We start from the raw sequence: 25,805 nt of genomic DNA, 5'->3' as shown, positions 1-25,805 counted from the left end.
TATTGAGAATTTACTATGTGATAGGCACTGATGAACATACCCTACTTATTCTGTATCAGCAACATGTTGAATGGTTAACATATTAAAAATATCAGCTTCAAAATAAAAACCTGTGTGCCGTTCTCTAGATTAAGATACTATTCTAAAATGCTAAGATTTAAACATTTGAGCTGGGTAATGAGCACCAATAAATGTTCAAGCTTTGTCTAAGATGAGGGTCCAAGCAAAGCAATAGGCTAAACAGCAATCCTAAGTTCAACAAATGTCCCACCAAAACCATTCAGGAAATAATGTTTTACCTTCTAAAATATGGTGCTATGCACTTAAGTTATAATATACTAGAAATTATTTGACATAAGGATTTAACTTAAAGTTAATACTATATATAGAGGTAGATATGTGTGCGTGTGCGTCTGTGTAGGTTAGCAGACAACTTTTAAAAGTCAGACTCCTTCCAGTGTGTGGGTTACAGGCATCAAAGTCAGATCAGCAGATGTGACAGCAAGTGTCTTTATTCACTGAAAAATGTTGCCACCCTGCCTTTCTTTATTGTATCTACTTAACACACTGCCAAAATATTTAAAAGAACTGCTGAAATGTTTTAAGATTCTACTACTTATTATAAAAGCCTTACTTTTATGTAAAATATAATAAGTGATGACTAGGACTGTATGCATCTTAATCTTAACCTTAGTGTTTTGGTTAACAAAGTCGAGATCTTCTCCCAGGCTTAATGTATCTCATTTTTAAAAATTTAAAACTCTTTTTAAAAAGAAATCTCATCCATCTGTCTGTCTGCCTGCCTATCTGTATATATGCACATGCATGTAGCATGGTGAACATGTGGAAGTCAGAAAGAACAAACTTTGAAAGTCAGCTCTCTCCCTCCACCACATGGGTGCCAGGGATGGAACTCAAGTCCTCAGGCATGGTTGCAGGAGCCTCTATCCTTTAACATTCCTGTCCATTTTAAAGCAAATTGGTAGAGATCCTCTTCAAAACAACACACAAAAAATGAAAATCTACTATAAAATCAGTATTTCTCAACCTGTTGGTTCAATGTCTTTTTCACAGGGGTTACCTTCTGAATATCAGATATTTACAATTGATAACAGTAGCAAACTTACGGTTATGAAGTAGCAATGAAAAAATTTTATGATTGGGGTCAGTACAACATGAGAAAACTGTAATAAAGGGTTGCAGCACTAGGAAGGCTGAAAAACACTGTATAAGATGGTTTTGAATTTCCTGTGAGTTTCATCCAGTCAAATATCTGTAATATGAAGGTGTCTAAACTTTGAGACTTAAAGAAGAAGGAGCACAAAATCTGTAAGGTACACTACATTTCCCTTCCCAGTGTCTAATTCATAGGTAAGGAGAAACATACTAAGATTAGACTGAAACTTCCTCACTGCGTCTACTAGCTAGGCATCCACTTAGTCTGGCTTGTTCTTTCTTTCTTTCTTTCTTTTTTAACTTCCTTTTTCTTATTGTCTTATGCAAACCACTTCCTGGAACAATAGAGCATCACTTTATAAACATTATTTTAATTTTCTCTATGACACAGTATATTGTTTTTACACAAAGCATGGAATTCCCTTAGAATCTCAGAAGATAAAATCATACAAACCTCTTTGAAGAAGATATCTAAACAGCCAATTTTATTGAAAAAAAGTATATTTCAAATATGAATTATTGAGGTATCTGCAAGAATGAGCTGCTTAATTATGTATAAGGAACTACCAATCTCTTCACATTTTCTTATTAGCTATCTAACAGGTTAGTAAAAGCCTTTTTCTGAGAGAGAGAGAGAGAGAGAGAGAGAGAGAGAGAGAGAGAGAGAGAGAGAATCATTCCCCCAATTAATGTCTGCTGATGAGAATAGATAATCTTTTGGTATCTATTAGAGCTGCAATAAAGTTCTTTGAATCTTGAGAATCTATTAATTAAGATTTTTAAAATGGCAGAGAAAATTTGAGATTCTGTTTTGTCTGTTTTATTAACTAGTTCACTTTGAAAATCTCCATTACATTCCCTGTTCAAAAGAAAACAGGCGATGCCCCATGATTTATGAAGACAATTAGAATGCTGAGCAATGACGGTGAGGACACATACACTTTAAACCTAGCAAGTGGGTCAGGAAAAACTTCCAGGAGGAGACCATAGCCAAGTTGTTTAAAATAAAAATTCAGAACAAATACTTAGTATTAAAACAAAAAGAAGTGTAGCAAATGTTTCACTTGGCAGCTACGTATGGATCACCTATTATGTGACTTAGACATCAAAGCTCCACACAGTGTGTACATAACGCAGACTCAGACAGAATTCACTGCTGCAGAGCACATTTGGAAACACTGGTGCTGAGAAGAGTTGCCCACTATATGGAAAAAAATCTAGCAAAGAACTTGATATTTAAAACTACAGAATTAAGAAAAGCAAACTGAATAATGGGTTTTAGGTGTAGCTGAGATTGAATTTAGGATGCACTTCATGAGATGGAACCCATGCCTGACATTGTTCAGGTGGCCAAAAGCCTGAGACCAAAATAGGTCCTGGACCTAGGGGAAAATAAGATACTACTGTTCTGCTAAAGAAACAGCAATAAAATGACTCCTAAAACACTGTTATACCTAAAGATCAGTGCTCCACTCAGCAATAATCAAAGAAACTTCATCTTGTAATAGACGGGAATTAAAACAGAAATGATAAATGGACAATGTGCAAAGAGTAAAAGACCTTGGAACACACAATCCAGAATGGGATCTCTTCATCAAAACCTCCCCCCTAGAGCTGAGAAGTCTACTCCAAGGAGGATATGGACAGATTGTAAGAGCGAGAGGTGACAGAGGAAACAGTGTCCTCCAGATTCAAGAGAACTTATACATATATGCACGGAGACAAAAGAAGCATGCATACACAGTGTCTGAACATGTTCAACCCAGAGCCCCAGTACTGTGAGGGGTCACAGGCTCTCCAACGCAAACCAAGAAGCTATCTGCAGTTGGAACCCATTTGGAAAGAAAAACTTAAGTTTTCTCAGTCATTGGATATATTGACCACACATTAGGGTAGGCCTCATAGACAGCGGTTAACACAAATTTTGTAGACCTTTTGTCTCAAGATTACTTTGCTTACGCATCTTTTGTCTTACTGTTCTTTTATATATATATATATATAGAGAGAGAGAGAGAGAGAGAGAGTGGCTTTTATGGGGTGAATTTCTGTTCCTTGGTTTTCTGTTTTTGTTGTTTAGTTTTTAAAGAGAGTGTGAAGTTGAGTAGGCGGGGAGGATCTAGAATTGGAAGAGGTGAAGCTGATAAGAATATATTGTATTAAAAAAACTTATCAAGAAAAATTTATTTGAAATTAAAAATAATTACATCATTTCCTCCCTCCTTTTCTTTCCTCCGGTCTTTCCCATCTACCCTCTCTCTGGTTTTGCACATGTACACACACACACTCTCTCTCATTCATGAACTCTTACTGCTACACATATAGATATATATTCTTAAATACACAAATAAAACCTGATGAGTTCCTTAGGAATATGATTTCAGGGTTTACCACTTGGTATTGAATAGACAATTTGGGAGGCTTTCCTGTAAAGACTATAGAATTTCTATTTTCTATAGAATTTCTTAGTTGCTTGTAATTCTTTCTCTAGGGTTGAAGCTCCATGAGATTCCCCTTTTCCATGTCAGCATGTCAATTAGTATTGTCCTTCTTCAGGTCTTTTTTAGTTAGCCATGTTGATGAAACTTCATTGCTATAAATTCTCTGACATTTCAATGAGACTAAAATTTCGCAGAAAATTCCCTGTTTGTTTGACGCTCATCTTCACTTGTCTTCCACTACGGTCCCAGGGGTACAAGAGTCTGTCTGGAAATGGATCAGCTGAGGCTGGGCTCCAAAAAGCCACTTGTTCTTGGTGATTCTTTTGATTTATTGTGGTTTTTTCCATCTCTTGCAAGAAGAGATTTTGGTGGGGTTGTGACCTATAATTGCCTGTGTACAATTATTTTTCAAGGTTTTTGAAAGTCACATTTACCTCAAATATGTAACTCTGGTGGGGGAAAAACCATACCTAACCAAAGAAACCTTAATTTATAATCACGAATTAGAGCTACATACCATACGTTATTGCATATGAGTCTGTCTTCACACTGTAATTGTAAAATGTGACTAATACAAAACCCTAAAGTTCTGGGAAAAATCAAGGATATGACATAACATACCTTGCAAAAATTATCAATATGATTCCTGAGGCTGCAGAGCGGAAGAGACCACCAACACTGCCCACCCCTGCCCACATCTCTGGCCCAAGAGGAAACTGTATACGGCCTCTGGGTTCCCGTGGGGGAGGGCCCAGGAGCGGCAGGACCCCTAGCCTGAGACACAGCCAGAACCTGAAGGGATAGACTGGATAAACAGTTCTCTGCACCCAAATTCCGTGGGAGGGAGAGCTAAACCTACAGAGAGGCAGACACGCCTGGGAAACCAGAAGAGACTGCACTCTGCACACATCTCTGACGCCAGAGGAAAACACCAAACGCCATCTGGAACCCTGGTGCACTGAAGCTCCCGGAAACGGCGGCGCAGATCTTCCTGGTTGCTGCCCCCGCGGAGAGCTCGTAGGCAGCACCCCACGAGCAAACTTGAGTCTCAGGACCACAGGTAAGACCAACTTTTCTGCAAGTGACCTGCCTGGTGAACACCAGACACAGGCCCAGAAGAGGAACAGCTGAAGACCTGTGGATAGGAAAAACTACACGCCCGAAAGCAGAACACTCTGTCCCCATAACTGGCTGAAAGAAAACAGGAAAACAGGTCTATAGCACTCCTGACACACAGGCTTATAGGATAGTCTAGCCACTGTCAGAAATAGCAGAACAAAGTAACACTAGAGATAATCTGATGGCGAGAGGCAAGTGCAGGAACCCAAGCAACAGAAACCAAGACTACATGGCATCATCGGAGCCCAATTCTCCCACTAAAGCAAACACGGAATATCCAAACACACCAGAAAAGCAAGATCTAGTTTCAAAATCATATTTGACCATGATGCTGGAGGACTTCAAGAAAGACGTGAAGAACTCCCTTAGAGAACAAGTAGAAGCCTACAGAGAGGAATCGCAAAAATCCCTGAAAGAATTCCAGGAAATCATAAATAAACAAGTAGAAGCCCATAGAGAGGAGTCACAAAAATCCCTGAAAGAATTCCAGGAAAACACAATCAAACAGTTGAAGGAATTAAAAATGGAAATAGAAGCAATCAAGAAAGAACACATGGAAACAACCCTGGATATAGAAAACCAAAGAAGAGACAAGGGCTGTAGATACAAGCTTCACCAACAGAATACAAGAGATGGAAGAGAGAATCTCAGGAGCAGAAGATTCCATAGAAATCATTGACTCAACTGTCAAAAGATAATGTAAAGCGGAAAAAGCTACTGGTCCAAAACATACAGGAAATCCAGGACTCAATGAGAAGATCAAACCTAAGGATAATAGGTATAGAAGAGAGTGAAGACTCCCAGCTCAAAGGACCAGTACATATCTTCAACAAAACCACAGAAGAAAACTTCCCTAACCTCGAGAAAGAGATGCCCATAAACATACAAAAAGCCTACAGAACTCCAAATAGATTGGACCAGAAAAGAAACTCCTCCTGTCACATAATAGTCAAAACACCAAACGCACAAAATAAAGAAAGAATATTAAAAGCAGTAAGGGAAAAAGGTCAAGTAACATATAAAGGCAGACCTATCAGAATCACACCAGACTTTTCGCCAGAAACTATGAAGGCCAGAAGATCCTGGACTGATGTCATACAGACCCTAAGAGAACACAAATGCCTGCCCAGGTTACTGTATCCTGCAAAACTCTCAATTAACATAGATGGAGAAACCAAGATATTCCATGACAAAACCAAATTTACACAATATCTTTCTACAAATCCAGCACTACAAAGGATAATAAATGGTAAAGCTCAACATAAGGAGGTAAGCTATACCCTAGAAGAAGCAAGAAACTAATCGTCTTGGCAACAAAACAAAGAGAAGAAAAGCACACAAACATAACCTCACATCCAAATATGAATATAACAGGAAGCAATAATCACTATTCCTTAATATCTCTCAACATCAATGGCCTCAACTCCCCAATAAAAAGACATAGATTAACAAACAGGATACGAAACAAGGACCCTGCATTCTGCTGCCTACAGGAAACACACCTCAGAGACAAAGAGAGACACTACCTCAGAGTGAAAGGCTGGAAAACAACTTTCCAAGCAAATGGTCAGAAGAAGCAAGCTGGAGTAGCCATTCTAATATCAAATAAAATCAATTTTCAACTAAAATTCATCAAAAAAGATAAGGAAGGACACTTCATATTCATCAAAGGAAAAATCCACCAAGATGAACTCTCAATCCTAAATATCTATGCCCCAAATACAAGGGCACCTACATACGTAAAAGAAACCTTACTAAAGCTCAAAACACACATTACACCTCACACAATAATAGTAGGAGATTTCAACACCCCACTCTCATCAATGGACAGATCATGGAAACAGAAATTAAACAGAGACGTAGACAGACTAAGAGAAGTCATGAGCCAACTGGACTTAACAGATATTTATAGAACATTCTAACCTAAAGCAAAAGGATATACCTTCTTCTCAGCTCCTCATGGTACTTTCTCCAAAATTGACCATATAATTGGTCAAAAAAGGGGCCTCAACAGGTACAGAAAGATAGAAATAATCCCATGCGTGAGGGGAGATATGTTTGTAGGATCTATTTAAGTTGGTGTTGGGGGGGGGTGAGTGAGTGTATGTGTATGCATGCATGCCAAGCCATGCGTGCCACAGTGTACATACAGAGGTCAGAAGACAACTCCTAGGAGTTGGTTCTCAACTCCCACTGTGTGGAACCCAGGGGTAAAACTCAGGTTGTCAAGGTTCGTAGCAAACTGAGCTACCCACAGGAGTTCTTGTCAGTTTTGTTTAGTTTTAAGATGAATTGAGAAAAGACTAATAGAGCTGGAAATGAAAGAAATCCAAGAGAGGCCCATGACTGCTAGATCAGTATAACAGAAGTTAGAAGTATTAGGTCCAAAATAATGGATAGAATTTAAGCTCTGATAGTTAATAAGCCTCTCAACTAACCAATGCAGAGAGCAATTTTAATGCTGATATGAAAATAAATCTTTTTAAAATGGCTAAAAGAGAGAGTTCATAAAAATCTTAACCTATGAAAGAAATAAAAGTTGTCCAAATAGGAAAGAAATAAATGGTCTGAGTTTGCCAAACACATGAAACTTGAGTTCCTAAGTATCAGACTCAGTTTGAAAGAATCAACAGGGATATTTTCTAAGAACCATTTAACCAGTGTCCAGTATATCAAATGTTACATTAGCATTGGACACTGATGGGGATTCATGTGTATAAAGAGATGTGTTGTTAGACAGAGCATGGCTTAGTACAATTTCATATATAATGACTTACATGAGCACTGTAAGCAAGATGATAAGGACACAACTGTCTCAATGACATATTTACCTCTGGTGCAATGCCGTAAACATTTACCTCATGACTCTTACATTCTCCTTATCAAGTTTTAAAACTACAAATACCCACTCTGAAGCTTTCGGTAAACACATGAGTTCATTTCTATCTAATCATATCCGGGCAGTATATGTGTCTGTTACAATGTAAGGAAGAGAGTATCTAGTTTGAATGTGTGTATGTGAAGAGTGTTGAAAAGGAGTCTCATGAGACCTAGGCTGACTATAAACTCACTATGTAGTGAAATAGCTGGGTCCAGGTACAACTATTTCCAATTTTCTGAGGAACCACCAGATTGATTTCCAAAGTGGTTTTACCAGCTTGCAGTTCCACCAGAAATGGAAGAGTGTTCCTCTTTCTCTACATCCTCGTCAACATCTGTTGTCGCCTGCGTTTTTAGCCTTTCTGATTGGTATGAGGTGGAATCTCAGTGTCCCATTGATTTGCATTTTCCTGATAACTAAGGATGTTGAATATTTCTTTCAGTGCTTCTCAGCCATTCGAGATTTCTCAATTGAGAAGTCTTTGTTAGCTCTGTACCCCATTTTTTAAAAATAGGGTTGTTTGCTTTTCTGGAATCTTAACGTCTTTATACATTTTGGTTGGTAGGTAAAATCTTTTCCCAATGGGTTGCTACTTTGTCATACTGACAATGTCCTTTGCCTTGCAGAAGCTTTTCAATTTTATGATGTCCCTTTTGTCAATTGTTGATCTTAGAGCATGAGCCATTGGTGCTCTGTTAAAAAAAATTTACCCTGCCCCAATGTGTTTGAGGTTCTTTCGCACTTTCTCTTCTAATGGATTCAGTGTATCTGGTTTTATGTGGAGGTCCTTGATCCACTAGGACTTGAGCTTTGTACAAGGCGATAAGAAAGAATCAAAAGATCTGTATGACAAGAACTTCAAATTTCTGAAGAAAGAAATCAAAGATCTCAGAAGATAGAAAAATCTCTCATGCTCATAGATTGGCAGGATTAACATAGTAAAATGGCCACCTTACCAAAAGCAACCTACAGATTCAATGTAATCCCCATAAAAAAGAGCATTCTCAAATTTATCTGGAATAACAAAAAAACCCAGAATAGCAAAAACCATTCTCAACAATAAAAGAACCTGTGTGGGAATCGCTATCCCTGACCCCAAACTGTACTATGGAACTATAGTGATAAAAACCACATGGTATTGGAACAGAGACAGATAGGTAAATCAATGGAATAGAACTGAAGACTCAGAAATAAACCCATACCTATGAACACTTGATCTTTGACAGAGAAGCCAAAACATCCAGTGGAAAAAAAGATAGCATTCTCAACAAATAGTGCTGGCTCAACTGGCAGTCGGCATGCAGAATTCTCTTTCATTTTTTAGTCTTGAGAGAATCTGAATTTTTTACATTGACTAATGCTTTGTAGGCTAGATAATCTCTCTCTCTCTCTCTCTCTCTCTGTGTATGTGTATGTGTATGTGTATGTGTATGTGTATGTGTATGTGTATGTGTATGTGTATGTGTATGTGTATGTGTATGTGTATGTGTGTGTTCAGGCCCACCCTAATCCAGTGTCACTAAATAGTTCCAGGATCACTAATGGATGCTTAAAATCTCAAATGGTACCAAACATATATCTACATTTTCCCTCCAAATAGCAATACATAAACTTTTGTCACTTCCAACATAACTAAAAATTTTATCATGTATTATTTTTGCAGCCATAACTTTTATGTCCAAAGCACAGTAGCCAAACTGAATATATTTCTCTTATTCCTTTCATGGTTTTATGAAAAGAAGATTCATTCCCATTGTAGATCTTCGTGATTAGAATGCAGTCTACATAGTTGGGTTTGTTTTTTTTTTAATCTTTCTTTCCTTACACATAAAAATTTTTACTTTTTCTCCTAACGCAGTGGTTCTCAACCTTTCTAATGCTGAGACGCTTTAATGCAGTTCCTCACATTTTGGTGACCTCCAACCATAAAACTATTTCACTGCTGCTTCATAACTATAATTTTGCTACTGTTATGATTATATAAAGAAACGACATGCAGGATATCTGATGTGCAAACCATGTGAAAGGATCATTCAACATGCCCTCCCTCCCCAAGGTCATGACCCACAGTAGGTTGAGAACCACACTGCCCTAAAAGATTCACTGTAGATTTTCTTTTGGTCTGTTATTTCAATTTGATTTAAAATTTAGTTCAAATTCAGTGCCTCCCAGAAGCTGGGGAAATGGCTCATTCTAGTTGTTCTTCCAGAGGAACTTGGTTTGATTCTTAGCACTCATACTGCACCTTACAACCTCCTGTAATTCCTATTCCAGGGGATCAGACACCTTCTTCTGCATCCACAGGAACTGCATGGACATGTGCATACACATACAGACAAAACATTCATGCACGTAAAATAAAAATATAGGAAAAAAAATTTAAAGCTTTCTAATTCAGTACCTCCTCAAGGATTTTATGTCTGAATAAGGGCAATTTTTCTGCAGATCAACATGAAAATGAACTTCTATAAATTAATGCTGTTTAGATAAATTAATGAGTTAAGGTTGAATTATAAGAAAAATAATATGCTTTCATAAATTACATTAAAAAGAGACATAGGATTGGGACAAATTCATGATCAAGGAAAAACTCTCATTCTAGGTAAAGGCCACAAGGATAAAGCCACAGGTGTGCACTATGATAAAGCAAGGCCATGTGCAACTATTGCTCTGAACTTATAATGACCTTATAGAATGAAACATTGCTTTAAACTTACTATTGACATCCTTCTGTAATTCCTCTTTTGTGTAAAATTTTATCTCTGAGGTAATGAAGTTCTTTTATAAAGAACTTTTGTCTGAGAAGTTATAAGAAGGCCACAGAGAAGAAATAAAGTGTGGCATTTGGAGCTCTACCCCAACCACCAAATTTATATCTGTGGCATTTTGGGCTCAGGTCTATCAACTAAATGTGTGTGTGTGTGTGTGTGTGTGTGTGTGTGTGTGTGTGTGTGTGTGTGTGTGTGTGTGTGTGCGCGCGCGCGTGCGCACTTTGTTTTTCTTTCTCTGTGAAATTCCCAAAAGTCATCAGCTTTTGATCCCAGAACAGAACAGTGAGAGTGAAATTGCCAGAAGCCAACAGATTCTGAACCTGAGAACAGTAATAAAGAGTTATAAGACAAGAGGTCATCAGCCTTTGCCCTATGTCAGATGCTAGGTCCCTCCTTAGTACCTTATCCTGCCAGATATGGCCCCTGGCCGCATTGTATGCTTTCAAAATTACTATGACTTGACAGTATATAATAGGAGGTTACTGAAAAAATAAATCCTGATACTCACTGCTTTCTTTTCCATCCTATTAAGACCAACATCAAAGTTAGGCAAGGAAATATTATCTATAACTATGGAACAGAATTAAGACAATGCCTTTTAATATCTTACGGTCCATAGATACAGAGCTTCAAAGTAAAACAAATATACCCCATCTTTTCTGTTCTTTGGTATTACTCTATAGTGTCTGTGTGTACTGCACTCAATGAATAAGTGATTTGTCAGCTTTGAGTTTGAGTACCTTCTTATAAGTATAAAATTGTTTACTTATAAGTTATAGAACCTTTAGGTTCAATTCCAATAGAGGCACTCAAATATGAAGGTTAAAAAAAATACCTTTGTTAAATTGACGATTCTATGTAAAATCATCTAAAAAACAACCTCTCTTAATCTGTATGTTGAAATGTGAAGCTAACAGAAGAAGAAACATATTAGTAATAATCTTGCATGGAAAGTTTCTGCCTTCAAAATTTGACAGTGACATCATTCACGCTACATTAACTTTACCAATTCATTTTTGTGGTCAAAGGAAAAGAACAGGAAGTGGGCAGATAAGTAGAGGATATGTGCTTTCAGTTCAATGAAAACCTGGAAAATAGGCTTACCTCTTCTGATTGCTCACGGGTCTGTACAGGTGAAGTTCTTCGTCCCACAGTGAGTCGATGGCAGGGATAAGAGAGCCCTGATTCAGCAAGACACATCTGCAAAAGGTAAAGTGCATCATTCTAAACAAAAAAGGATTCTGGATTTCTATTTCTTTCTATAATTTTTAAGGCATGTTACAAAGCTATTAGCCTGGGTAGACATTACAAAGAAGGCTTTGACATTCTAAAACTTTTCACCAAGTAAAATATTCTGGTAAGCCAGGTGTGCTGGCACATGCCTTTAATCTCAGCACTTGAGAGGCAGAGGGAGGTGTATCTCTGTGAGTTCAAGATCAGCCTGGACTACACACTGAGTTCCAAGACTGCTGGAACTTCATAGACAATGAGACACTGTCTCAAAAAAAAAAAAAAAAAGACAAAAAGACATTGTAATCAAGACTCATTTTCAGTAGAAAACAGATGAGGGAAATTATACACCAAGGCCGAATTATACAACTTGCTGTCATTGTAGGTCTATTAATGGACTCATTCATAGACCCCTGTTTCTTAGCAAGAACATATGGAAGCACAGGTGCCAAAGCCCATAATGTTTTTATTTTATCATACAGTTACAATGTTATTTATAAATCAGTACTAACATGCAATATTAAGAATTATAAAGGCTTACAAACCTAAAGTGCATATAAAGAACTTACTTGGTTTTACATTCTAAACACTATCCAAAGAATCTGTGCTGTTCCACAGAAACAACTAACATTTATGTCTATAAAGTTTATAGTATATCTGACAGCAAATAAAATTAATTTTGAAGTTTAAATTGAAATTAGGCAAACATAAAAATCTGACTGAATTTTAAATTTCATAAGTAACAATTATGTTAAGGAAGTAGTCAGATTCTAAGAAAATGCACCTAAACTTTTTTTATCTGTTTCAGGATCGGTGTTCCCTCTCAAAAAAATATAAAGTAAAAAAGTAATGTGAAAAACAATTTTATATACGAACACTTCATGATGTCAGTAACATATTTTAGTATCGCAGTACATGCAACATTATCATTTATTCTATACTGGTATTTTATTCTCGTGTTATTTTGATTAACTTCTGTCTACAGATTATTCGTATTTCATATCATTTAACTATGTAGGACAATTAAAACATTGTTAAAGCAAGCTGCAGAGATGCCTCAGTGGATAAGAACACTGTTCTTCCAGAAGACCTGGGTTTGGTTCTCAACAACCAGCACATTCTGTCATTCCTTGTAACTCTACTTCTGGAAGAGCCATTGCCCTTCTCAGGCTTTGTGTGGTATATATGCACAGGATACACTTACTTGCGGGAAAAACACTCACGCACATAAAATGAAAATATATAATTCTTAAAAACCAAACAAAAGGCTGTCAAAGGCTAAAGGTAGAGCTTAGTGGAAGAGCACACACACTGCAAGCTCAATTGATCTCCAGCACTCAAGACAACAACACAATTAAACAGCCTTAAAAAGTTATATGTGCCTCAGGCAAATTGGAATGTATACATGTACTTACTGTAATGATGACATAAACCAATGTTTCTTTTATTATTGGAAGTCAAATATGGTAGCATTGACACGCTAAAATTATTCTGTGGTGACTATAGAGAGATGTGAATTAGTGTAACTTAAAAGTAAAGAAATACCATTGTATCTCTGAGACTGAGGAAAGCTTGGGTTTTCCTTTAGCACAGAAAAGTCTTAAATAGGTTCCCAAATCAAGGACCAACGTAAAGGGTTTAGGGATACAGCTCAGATAGCTGGTAATTTGCCTAACATGAAAGAGGCCTGGGGTGGGTCCCCAGCACCATATAAACACAGTGTATACCTGTAATCCAAGGCCTGGGAGGCAGGACTACCCAGCACCATATAAACACAATGTATACGTGTAATCCAAGGCCTGGAAGGCAGAACCAGAAGGGTCATTAGTGTGAAGTTGCCTGGTCTGTACATTTAACTTCTGTACTGATAACATGAGTCAGTTTCCTTTATTATGAGAAATAAAATATGGTATCCTTGGTATGCTAAAAACATTCTTTGTTCAATTTGGGGATGAATTAGTGTGATTTAAAGTGAAGAAATTCAAATATATACAAATTAATAATTCATAGGCAGCAGACAATAGTCTAGAGATCAAAAAACTCAAAACATAAAACCAAAATCGACCTAACTCAAAGATTCCGTTATTATATAACTAAATTCTATACTGCTTAATAAATGCCGCTTAAACAATGAGGGAGTAATTTTCTGATTAAATATAAGATAGAGTGTCTGTCTTATGGGTACATATACACCAACTGAGAAGACAAACATACAATGCAACATGCACAGAATCTTCCAGAGGTGTGAAAGTTGGTAGGAACATAATTTCATGCCGGTATCTTACTGTCTAATCAAGCTTTAAAAAAAAAAAATAAGAAAAATAGGGAACTCTCATTCCACAGTATAACCCACAACATTAAAATCCTAGAATCACGACTCTATATACCACTGTTTAGGTTGGGGTAAAGCAGTAAGCTAAATAATGGGAAACAGCTTCTTCCCTGTGCTTCCATACTCTCATATTTTGTACTTGTCTTTAAGTACTTCTAAAATATAAAATGTGAAATAAAAAAATAACTATTTTTGTATGTGTCTAATGTCCTTTGGGCTGATTTGAAGTGGGAACTTAAGGGTTCTTTGGAAAGTCAGTTGTATTGGAAGGTGTTTTACTGGGACAAACACATGAAGGAGTATCTTCCTGAAGTAGACACAGATGAATGGCTAAGGAAGAATCAAGAAGGAATGTTTTGCTGAAGCAGACACAGGAGAAACACTGTTCTAATAAAGTAAGCATGTGGAAGGACATGTGATGAAGGATTCTTTGCTAAGAACATGCATGGATTGGCCTGACCTACTGTGTTTTTGAGCTGCATTTGTCTGAACTCCATAGAGAGAAACGCACCAAAAAATATGTGCTAGTGTGCTGCAGTTTTTTGCTACTTCCTTGGACTCAGGCTGATTGGCAGAGTGATGTAAGTTGACACAGGCAAGACATGGGCTGAGGAAAGACACATGGAGGATACATGATATTTGGAGGGATATAAATAGGACTTGATGTACACGGACAGTGACAGAGGCTGAGCTAGGATTGCTTATAGAGCTGGCTATGTAACTCTTGTTAGTCTGATCTTCAACTTGCTGTGAAAGGCAGTGCCAAAAACTTGTCCTGGTGTCCCTTGTTGTCCCTCCGCCTGACCTGTGCATAGCCTGAGATCTGACTGTCGCGGCCAGGTAGTGCCTCCACTGCTGATTTGTGTTTGCTATACTCTACCACACTGGACTACTAATATATCTGTGAAAAGTTTGCCAGCGGTTCCAGCTGCCGATGCTAACCTGTAAAGTGAACTGCTAATGTCCAGACAATACAGATGGGAGTTGCTCCAAAGAACCTTTCTAAACAGGTCCACTCCCCACCCCCAACACTGCTGAGACCATGTTGAGAGCACAGGAAAGACCAAGACTTCTGCTCGTATTGCTGGCCCAAGAGGAACCCTCCTGGAGCCTCTGAACACAGGAACCTAGGAGCAGTCAGGGAGAGAATCCCTGTTTCTGCCTACACCCAGAGTTGAAAGAAGATCTCCAAGAGTGATGACAGACCTGAGAGCAGAGCTCTCTGTACTAAGATCCGGAGGGGAGAGAACAGGACTCTCAGAAGTGCTGACAATCCTGAAAGCACAAGAGAGACCACCACTTCTGCTCAAATTCCTGTCCCAGTGGAACCTGTCTGGAGCCCTCAGGACACAGGAACGAAGGAAGAGTCTGGGACAGGATCCATATGGATACAGATTCAGTCTGTGCCCAGAGCACAGTGAAAGACATCAACACCCTACTCTCATCAATGGACAGACCATAGAAACAGAACTAAAGACAGACATGAAGAAACTAACAGAAGTTATGAACCAAAGGGATTTAACAGATATCTATAGAACATTTCATCCTAGAAAAAAAAAATGTACCTTCTTCTCAGCACCTCATGGTACCTTCTACAAAACTGACCATATATTTGGTCACAAAATAGGCCTCAAAAATTCAAGGTGGTTGAAATAATCCCATGCATCCTATCAAATCACCACGGACTAAGGCTGGTCGTCAATAAGAAGAAAAAGAACAGTAAGCCAACATGCACCTGGAAGTTGAACACTGCTCTACTCAATGATAACTTGGTCAAGAAATATTAAAGAAAGAAATTAAAGACTTGTTACAATTTGATGAAAATGAAGGGACAAGATACCCAAACTTATGGGACACAATGAAATCAGTTCTAAGAAGAAAACTTATAGCTCTGAGTGCCTCCAAAGAGAAAAGTAGAGACAGCATACACTAGCAGCTTGACAGCACACCCAAAATCTCTAGAACAAAAACAAGCAAATATATCAAAGAGGAGTAGACGGCAGGAAATAATCAAACATAGGGCTGAAAACAACAAAGTAGAAAAAAAAAAAAAAAAAAGAAAGAACTATACAAAGAATCAACAAAACCAGGAGCTGGCTCTCTGAAAAAAAAATCAACAAGATAGATAAACGCTTAGCCAGTCTAACCAGAGAGCACAGAGAGTGTGTCCAAAGTAACAAAATCAGAAATGAAAAGAGAGACATAGCAACAGAATCTGAAGAAATTAAAAAAATCATCCTACTACAAAAGCCTATATTCAACAAAACTGAAAAATTTGGATGAAATGGGCAATTTTCTAGACCGATACCAGGCACCAAAGTTAAATCAGGATCAGGTGAACTATCTAAACAGTCGATAACTCCTAAAGAGAAGCAGTTATTAAAAGTCTCTCGAGCTCCCTGTACTCAAATCCCATGGGGGAGAGAGGTGGAACATCAGAAGTGTAGACACTCCTGAGAAGTCAGAGGAGAATACCCTCTGCCCACAGTCCAGACCCAAGAGGGAATCAAATAGTGCCCACTGTGCCCGAGGGGTGCAAGGACCTACACGAGCAAAAAGGAGCAGGACCCTTTGATTCCTGCCTGTGCCTAGAGCTGGAAGAGAGTCTCCTAGAGCGACCCCACAGGTGAGAGCAGAGCAGAGGAGGGGTAAGACCCACTTTTCTGCTACCAAGTGACCTGCCAGGTGGGTACAGGATACACAGAGGTAGAAGTCCTCTGGGTCAGGGCACTTCCTGTTTCTGGCTCCGCCCGGTAGTGAACTGACACCATCCCACAGTTCCCTGCACCCATATCCCAAGGGGAAGAGAGCAGACCACCTAGGAGTGCAGACATCCCGAGGCCACAGGACAGACTGCCACCTCTGTACACCTCAGCCCACATCCCTGGTCCAAGGGTTGCACACTACCTCTGAACAGAGGGATATAGGAACAGACAGCTGCCAGTACCCACGGTTCTGGTCTGCGCCCAAAACTGAACTGATCCTGCCAAACAGCTCCCTGCACCCAAATCCCATGGGGGAGAGAGCTGGAATTTCAGAAGTGTGGATACTCCTGAGAAATCAGAGGAGAATACCCTCTGCCCACAGTCCAGAGGGAATCGCATACTGACAACTGTGCCTGAGGGGGTGCAAGGACCTACACGAGCAATCAGGGGCAGGACCCTTTGATTCCTGTCCACGCCTAGAGCTGGAAGAGAGTCTCCAGGAGTGCCACCACAGCTGAGAGCAGACCACCTGTTCTCAGGAAAGGCTGAAGAAAAAACAGTGCTACAGGAGTGCTGACACAGAGGCCGACAGGAAGGCCAAGTCACACCCAGAAACAGCAAGATAAGCAAACACCAGAGACAACCCAATGGCTAGAGGCAAGTGCAGGAACCTAATCAACAGAAACCAAGACTACTTGGCATCATCAGAGCGCAGTTCTCCCACCAAAGAAAATACTGGATATCCAAACACACCAGAAAAGCAAGATTTAGATTTAAAATCACATTTTTTGATAATGATGGAGGACTTTAAGAAAGACATAAAGAACTCCCTTATGGAAATGTAGGAAAGCGCAAGTAAACAAGTAGAAGCCCTTAGAGAGGAAACACAAAAGTCCCTGAAAGAATTACAGGAAAACCCAACCAAATAGGTGAAGGAACTGAAAATGGAAATAAAAACAATAAAGAAAGCACAAAGAGAGACAACCCTGGATATAGGAAACCAAAGGGAGAGACAAGGAGCCATAGACACAAGCATCAACAACAAAATACAAGAGATAAAAGAGACAAACTCTGGGGCAGAAGATACCATAGACAACATCAACACAACTGATAAGATAATGTAAATCGCAAAAAGCTCCTAGCCCAAAACATACAGGAAATCCAGGACACAAAGAGAAGATCAAACCTAAGGATAATAGGTATAGAAGAGAGTGAAGACCCCAACCTAATGGGCCAGTCAATATATTCAACAAAATTATAGAAAAAAACTTCCCTAACCTAAAGAAAGAGATGCCCATAAACATAAGAAGCCTACAGAACTCCAAAAAGACTGGAACAAAAGAGAAATTTATCCCATCACATAATAATTAAAAGAGCAAATGCACAAAACAAAGAAAGAATATTAAAAGCAGTAAAGGAAAAAGGTCAAGTAACACATAAAGGCAGACCTATCAGAATCACACAAGACTTCTCACCAGAGACTATGAAAGCCAGAAGATCCTGGACAGATGTCATACAGACCCTAGGAGAACAGAAATGCCAGCCCAAGCTTCTATATCCAGCAAAACTTTGAATTAATATAGATAGAGAAACCAAGATATTCCAAGACAAAATCAAATTTACGCAATATCTTTCTACAAATCCAGCCCTACAAAGGATAATAGATGGAAAATTCCAACACAAGGAGAGAAATTACACCATATAGAAAGCAAGAATATAATTTCCTTGCAATGAAACCAAAAGAAAACAAACATAATTCCACCTCTAACAACAAAAATAACAGGAAGAGATAATCTCTATTCCTTAATATCTCTCAACATCAACGGACTCAAATCCCAAATAAAACAAAAATAGACTAACAGACTGGATATGTAAAGAGGACCCTGCAGTTTGCTGCATGCAAGAAACACACCTCAGAGACAAAGACAGACACTACCTCAGAGTGAATGGCTGGAAAACAATTTTCCAACCAAATGGCCCAAAGAAACAAGCTGGAGTTGTCATTCTAATATCAAATAAAATTGACTTTCAACCAAGAGTCATTAAAAAACATAAGGAAGGACACTTCATATTAATCAAAGCAAAAATCCACCAAGATGAACTCTCAATCCTAAATATCTATGCTCTAAATGCAAGGGCACCTATATTCATAAAAGAAACCTTACTAAAACTCAAAGCATACATTGCACCTCACACAACAATATAGTAGGAGATTTCAACACTCCACTCTGATCACTGGACAGATCATGGAAACAAATTAAATAGAGACATAAAGAAACTAACAGAAGTTATGAACCAACTGGATTTAACAGATATTTATAGAACATTCCATCCTAAAAAAAAAAGGATATACCTTCTTCTCACCACCTCATGGAACCTTCTCCAAAATTGACCATATAATCAGTCACAAAACAGGCCTCAACAGATAAAGGAAGAAGATAGAAATAATCCCATGCATCCTATCTGATCACCAAGCACTAAGACTGGTCATCAATAACAACAATAATGACAGAAAGCCCACATATACATGGAAATTGAACAATGCCCCACTCAATGACAACTTGGACAAGGAAGAAATAAAGAAAGAAATTAAAGACTTCTTAGAATTTAATGAAAATGAAGATACAACATTCCCAAACTTATGGGAAACAATGCAAACAGTACTAAGAGGAAAATTCATAGCTCTGAGTGCCTGCAAAAAGAAACAGGAGAGAGCATATGTCAGCAGTTTGACACACCTTAAAGCTCTAGAACAAAAAGAAATAAATAAACCCAAGAGGAGTAGAAGGCAGGAAATATTCAAACACAGAGCTGAAATCAACCAAGTAGAAACGAAAAGTACTAGACAAAGAATCAACAAAAGCAGGAGCTGGTTCTTTGAGAAAATCAACAAGATGGATAAACCCTTAGACAGAATAACCAGAGGTCACAGAGAGTGTATCCAAATTAAGAAAATCAGAAATGAAAGGGAGACATAACAACAGAATCTGAAGAAATTAAAAAAATCATCAGATTCTACTACAAAAACCTATATTCTACAAAACTGGAAAATCTGGAGGAAATGGACAATTTTCTAGACAGATACCAGATACCAAAGTTAAATCGGGAACAAATAAATTATCTAAACAACTCCATAACTCCTAAAGAAATAGAAACAGTTATTAAAAGTCTCCCAACCAAAAAGAGCCCAGGTCCCGATGGATCCAGTACAGAATTCTATCAGACCTTCATAGAAGACCTCATACCAATACTCTCCAAACTATTCCACAAAATTGAAACAGACGGAGCACTCAAATTCCTTCTATGAAGCCACAATTACTTTTACACCAAAACCACACAAAGACCCAACAAAGAAGGAGAACTTCAGACCAATTTCCCTTATGAATATTGATGAAAAATACTCAATAAACTTCTTGCAAATCCAATCCAAGAACACATCAAAACGATCATCCATCATGATCAAGTAGGCTTCATCCCAGGAATGCAAGGATGGTTTAATATACGAAAATCCATCAACATAATCCACTATATAAACAATCTCAAAGGTAAGAACCACATGATCATTTCATTAGATGCTGAGAAAGTATTTGACAAAATTCAACACCCCTTCATGATAAAAGTCCTGGAAAGATCAGGAATTCAAGGCCCATATCTAAACATAGTAAAAGCAATGTACAGCAAACCAGTAGCTAACATCAAACTAAATGGAGAGAAACTTGAAGCAATCCCACTAAAATCAGGGACTAGACAAGGCTGCCCACTCCCTCCCAACTTATTCAATACAATACTCGAAGTCCTAGCCAGAACAATCAGACAGCTAAAGGAGGTCAAAGGGATACAAGTTGGAAGGGGAAAAAAAAAATCAAAATATCACTATTTGCAGATGATATGATACTGTACTTAAAAGCAAGCTCAAAAGTTCCACCAGAGAATTACTTAACCTGATAAACAACTTCAGCAAAGTGTCAGGGTATAAAATTAACTCAAACAAAACAGTAGCCTTCCTCTACTCAAAGGATAATCAGGATGAGAAAGAAATTAAGGAAATGACATCCTTCACAATAGTCCCAAATAACATAAAATATCTTGGTGTGACTTTAACTAACCAAGTGAAAGATCTGTATGACAAGAACTTCAAATCTCTGAAGAAAGAAATTGAGGAAGATCTCAGAAGATGGAAAAATCTTCCATGCTCATGGATTGGCAGGATTAATATAGTAAAGATGGCCATTCTGTCAAAAGCAATCTACAGATTCAATGCAACCATCAAAATTCCTACTCAATTCTTTATAGAGTTAGAAAGAGCAATTTGCAAATTGATTTGGAATAACAAAAAACCCAGGACAGTGAAAACTATACTCAACAATAAAACTTCTGGGGGAAACAACATCCCTGACTTCAAGCAGTATTACAGAGCAATAATCATAAAAACTGTATGGTATTGATACAGAGACAGGCAGATAGATGAGTGGAAGAGAATTGAAGACCCAGAAATGAAGCCACCCACCGATAGCTACTTGATCTTTGACAAGGGAGCTAAAACCATCCAATGGAAGAAAGATAGCATTTTCAACAAATGGTGCTGGTTCAACTGGAGGTCAGCATGTAGAAGAATGCAAATCGATCCATTCTTATCACCATGTACAAAGCTTAAGTCTAAGTGGATCAAGGACCTCCACATCAAACTAGATACACTCAAACTAATAGAAGAAAAAGTGGGGAAGAGTCTCGAACACATGGGCACTGGGTAAAGTTTACTAAGCAAAACCCCAAAGGCTTATGGTCTAAGATCAAGAATCAACAAATGGGACCTCATAAAACTGCAAAGCTGTTGTAAAACTAAAGACACTGTCATTAGGTCAAAACAGCACCCAACAGATTGGGAAAAGATCTTTACCAATCCTACATCTGATAGACGGGTAATATTCAAAATATACAAAGAACTCAAGAAGTTAGACTCCAGAGAGCCAAATCACCCTATTAAAAAATAGGGTACAGATCTAAACAAAACATTCTCAGCTAAGGATTATCGAATGGCCAAAAAGCACCTAAAGAAATGTTCAACATCTTTGGCATCAAGGAAATGCAAATCAAAACAACCCTGAGATTCTACCTCATACCAGTCAGAATGGCTAAGATCAAAAACTATGCTGACATCAGATGCTGAAGAGGATATGGAAGGAAAGTTTAGAGCAGCGACTCAAGGAATGGCCATTCAGAGCCTGACATACATGTGGCCCATATATATACAGCCCCAAAACTAGATAAGATTGATGAAGCTAAAAAATGCACGCGGAAAGGGACTGCATATAGATCTCTCCTGAGAGACACATCCAGATATGTCCAATACAGAGGTCAATGCTAGCAGCAACCACTGAACTGAGAACAGGACCCCCTTGGGGGGAATTAGAGAAAGGATTGAAAGAGTTGAAGGATCTTGCAACCCCATAAGAACAACAATGCCAACCAACCAGAGCTTCCAGGGACTAAACCACTACCGAAAGACTATGCATGGACTGACCCAGGGCTCCAACTGCATAGGTAGCAGAGAATAGTCTTGTTGGGGCACCAGTGGAAGGGAAAGCCCTTGATCTTGCCAAGGTAGAACCCCCAGTGCAGGGGAATATGGGGGAGGGCAATAAGGGGGATGTATAGGAGGAATACCCATATGGGGGATAGGGGGAGGACAGGAATGGGGGCTTAAGGACAGGAAACCGGGAAGGGGAATAACCTTTGAAATGTAAGTAAAGAGATGTATAATAAAAATTAAAAAAAAAAAAAAAAAAAAAAGTCTCCCAACCTAAAAAAAAAGCCCAGGACCAGATAGGTTTAGTGCAGAATTTTATCAGGCCTACATAGAAGATGTAATTCTAATACTGTCCAAACTATTCCACAAAAAGGAAACAGAAGTAGCACTACCCAATTCCTTCTATGAAGCCACTATTAAGCTTATTCCTAAACCACACAGAGACCCAACAAAGAAAGAGAAATTCAGATCAATTTCCCTTATGAATATCGATACAAAAATACTCATTAAAATTCTCGCAAACTGAATCCAAAAACACGTCAAAATGATCATCCATCATGATCAAGTAAGCTTCATCCCAGGTATACAGGGATGGTTCAATACATGGAAATCCATCAATGTAATCCTCTATATAAACAAACTCAAAGTTAAAAAAAAAAACAAAAACAACACCACATGATCATCTCATTAGATGCTGAGAAAGCATTTGACACAATTCAATACGCCTTCATGTTAAAACTCTCAGAAAGATCAGGAATTCAAGGCCCATAAACAAAGTAAAAGCAATATACAACAAACCAGTAGCCAACATCAAACTAAATGGAGAGAAACTTGAACCAATCCCACTAAAATCAGGGACTACACAAGGAAGGCTGCCCACTCTCTCCCTACTTATTCAATATAGTATTCGAAGTACTAGGCAGAGCAATCAGACAACAAAAGTTCAAAGTGATAAAATTGGAAAGGAAGAAGTCAAAATATCGATATTTAAAGAAAATATGATAGTATACTTATGTGACCCCAAAAGGTCCACTAGAGAACTACTAAGCCTGATAAACAACTTAAGCAAAGTGGCTGGATATAAAATTAACTCAAAGAAAATAGTAGCCTTCCTCTACTGATAGGAAGAACAGGCTGAGAAAGAAATTAGAAAAATGACACCCTTCACAATAGTCACAAATAACATAAAATACCTTGGTGTGACTATCAAAACAAGTGAAAGATCTGTATGACAAGAACTTCAGGTCTCTAAAGAAAGAAATCAAGGAAGATCTCAGAAGATGGAAAGCTCTCCCATGCTCATGGTTTGTCAAGATTAGTACTGTAAAAATGGCCATCTAGGCAAAAGCAATCTATAGATTCAATGAAATCCCTATCAAAATTCCAACTCAATTCTTCATCGATTTAGAAAGGGCAATTTTAAAATTTGTTTGGAATAACAAAAAACCCAGGATAGCAAAAACTATCCTCAACAATAAAAGAACCTCTGGGGGAATCACCATCCCTGAGATCAAGCACAGAGCAATAGTGATAAAAGCTGTATGGTATTGGTACAGAGACAGGCAGGTATATCATTGGAATAGAGTTGAAGACCAAGAAATGAACCACACACAACTATGGTCACTTGATCTTGACAAAGGAGCGAAAACCGTCCAATGGAAAAAAGATAGCATTTTCAACAAATGGTGCTGGTTCAACTGGAGGTCAGCATGTAGAAGAATGCAGATCGATCCATTCTTATCACCCTGTACAAAGCTTAAGTCCAAGTGGATCAAGGACCTCCACATAAAACCAGAAGAGAACGTAGGGCGGAGCCTCAAAAACATGGAACAGGGGGAAATTTCCTGAAGAGAACACCAATAACTCAGGCTCAAAAATCAAGAATTGACTAATGGGAGCTCATAAAATTGCAAAGCTTCTGTAAAGCAAAGGATACTGTCAGTAGGACAAAACGGCATCCAAAGATTGGGAAAAGATTTTTATAACTCCTACATCTGACAGAGGTCTAATATCTATATACTAGATAGATATTAGACAAATACATGACAAATACAGAGGCAAATGTTTGCTGCCAACCAATGAACTGAAAACAGGGTCCCCACTGGAGGAGTTAGAAAAAGGATTGAAGGAGCAGAAGAGGTTTGCAACCCCATAAGAACAATGCCAACTAACCAGAGCTCCCAGGGACTAAATCACTACCCAAAGACTATACATGGATAAGACCCATGGCTCCAGCTGCATAAGTAGCTGGCCATGTTGAGCATCAAAAGGAGGAGAAGCCTTTGTTCCTGCCAAGGCTGGAACCCCAAGTGTAGGGGATTCTCAGGTTGGGGAGGGGGGTGGAAGTATAGGAGAACGTGATATTGTATTGGATGAGGGCCAGCAGAAAGAATGGAAACAGGCAACCTTGTGATGAAGGATATTGGTAGGACCCTCTAGAATGTTCCAAAGACCTGGAAGTGAGAGATTCTCAGGACTCAAGGGGGCGGGGGGGGGTTAAATGAAATGCCCTACAATGGGGAGAGGGAACTTATTGAACCCACCTTCAGCAGAAAGACAGGGCATAAATTTTGGGATGGGTTTACTATTCCACAGTCAAAGCTCTGACCCATAATTCTTCCTGTCTGAAAGAAATGCAGGGATGGAAATGGAATGGAGCCTGAGGAAAAGAAAGTTCAGTGACAGGTCTAAAGTGGGATCCAGTTGAAAGGGAAACCCAAAACCTGAAATCATCTGATACAGGGCTAATTTCCAATATATACAAAGAACTCAAGAAGTTAGACTCCAGAGAATCAAATAACTCCATTAAAAAATGGGGTACAGAGCTAAACAAAGAATTCTCAGCTGAGGAATATCGAATGGCTGAGAAGCACCTAAAGAAATGTTCACCATCCTTGGTCATCAGGGAAATGCAAATCAAAACAACCCTGAGATTCCACCTCACAACAGTCAGAATGGCTAAGATCAAAAACTCAGGTGACAACAGATGCTGGCGAGGCTGTGGAGAAAGAGGAACAGTCCTCTATTGTAGGTGGAGTTACAAGCTGGTATAACCACTCTGGAAATCAGTCTGGAGGTTCCTTAGAAAATTGGACATTGCACTACCTGAGGACCCAGCTGTACCTCTCTTGGGCACATACCCAAATGGTGCTCCAACATACAACAAAGACACGTGCTCCACTATGTTCATAGCAGCCTTATTTATAATAGCCAGAAGCTGGAAAGAACCCAGATGCCCTCCAACGGAGGAATGGATACAGAAAATGTGGTACATCTACACAATGGAGTATTATTAGGCTATCAAAAACAATGACTTTATGAAATTCTTAAGCAAATGGAATAAACTAGAAAATATCATCCTGAGTGAGGTAATAATTACAAAAAAACACACATGATATGTACTTACCGATAAGTGGATATTAGCCCAAAATCTCAAATTACCGAAGATACAACCCACAGACATGAAGCTCAAGAACAAGGAAAAAAATCAAAGTGTGGCTGCTTCAGTCCTTCTTAAAAGGGAGAACAAAAATATTCATAGGAGGAGACATATATGGAGACAAAATTTGGAGCAGAGACTGAAGGAATGGCATTCAGAGCCTCCCACTCCTGGGGATCCAGCCCAT

General features: G+C 38.6%; 1 protein-coding gene across 1 annotated transcript in view; it reads right to left on the bottom strand.

The window, feature by feature from the left end:
• The window catches only part of Faf1 (Fas associated factor 1), a 336,330-nt gene that overhangs the window by 118,510 nt on the left and 192,015 nt on the right, over positions 1-25,805 (bottom strand). The window contains exon 12 of the mRNA XM_032890912.1: positions 11,490-11,585. Within this exon, the coding sequence (XP_032746803.1) occupies positions 11,490-11,585 (96 nt within the window). The remainder of the gene's footprint in view (positions 1-11,489; positions 11,586-25,805) is intronic.

This window comes from Rattus rattus, chromosome 1 (genome assembly GCF_011064425.1).
Source record: "Rattus rattus isolate New Zealand chromosome 1, Rrattus_CSIRO_v1, whole genome shotgun sequence".
In the NCBI taxonomy this organism is placed as follows: Eukaryota; Metazoa; Chordata; class Mammalia; order Rodentia; family Muridae; genus Rattus; species Rattus rattus.
Note: the sequence above shows the minus strand (reverse complement) of the source record. Positions and strands in the feature narration are given on the sequence as shown.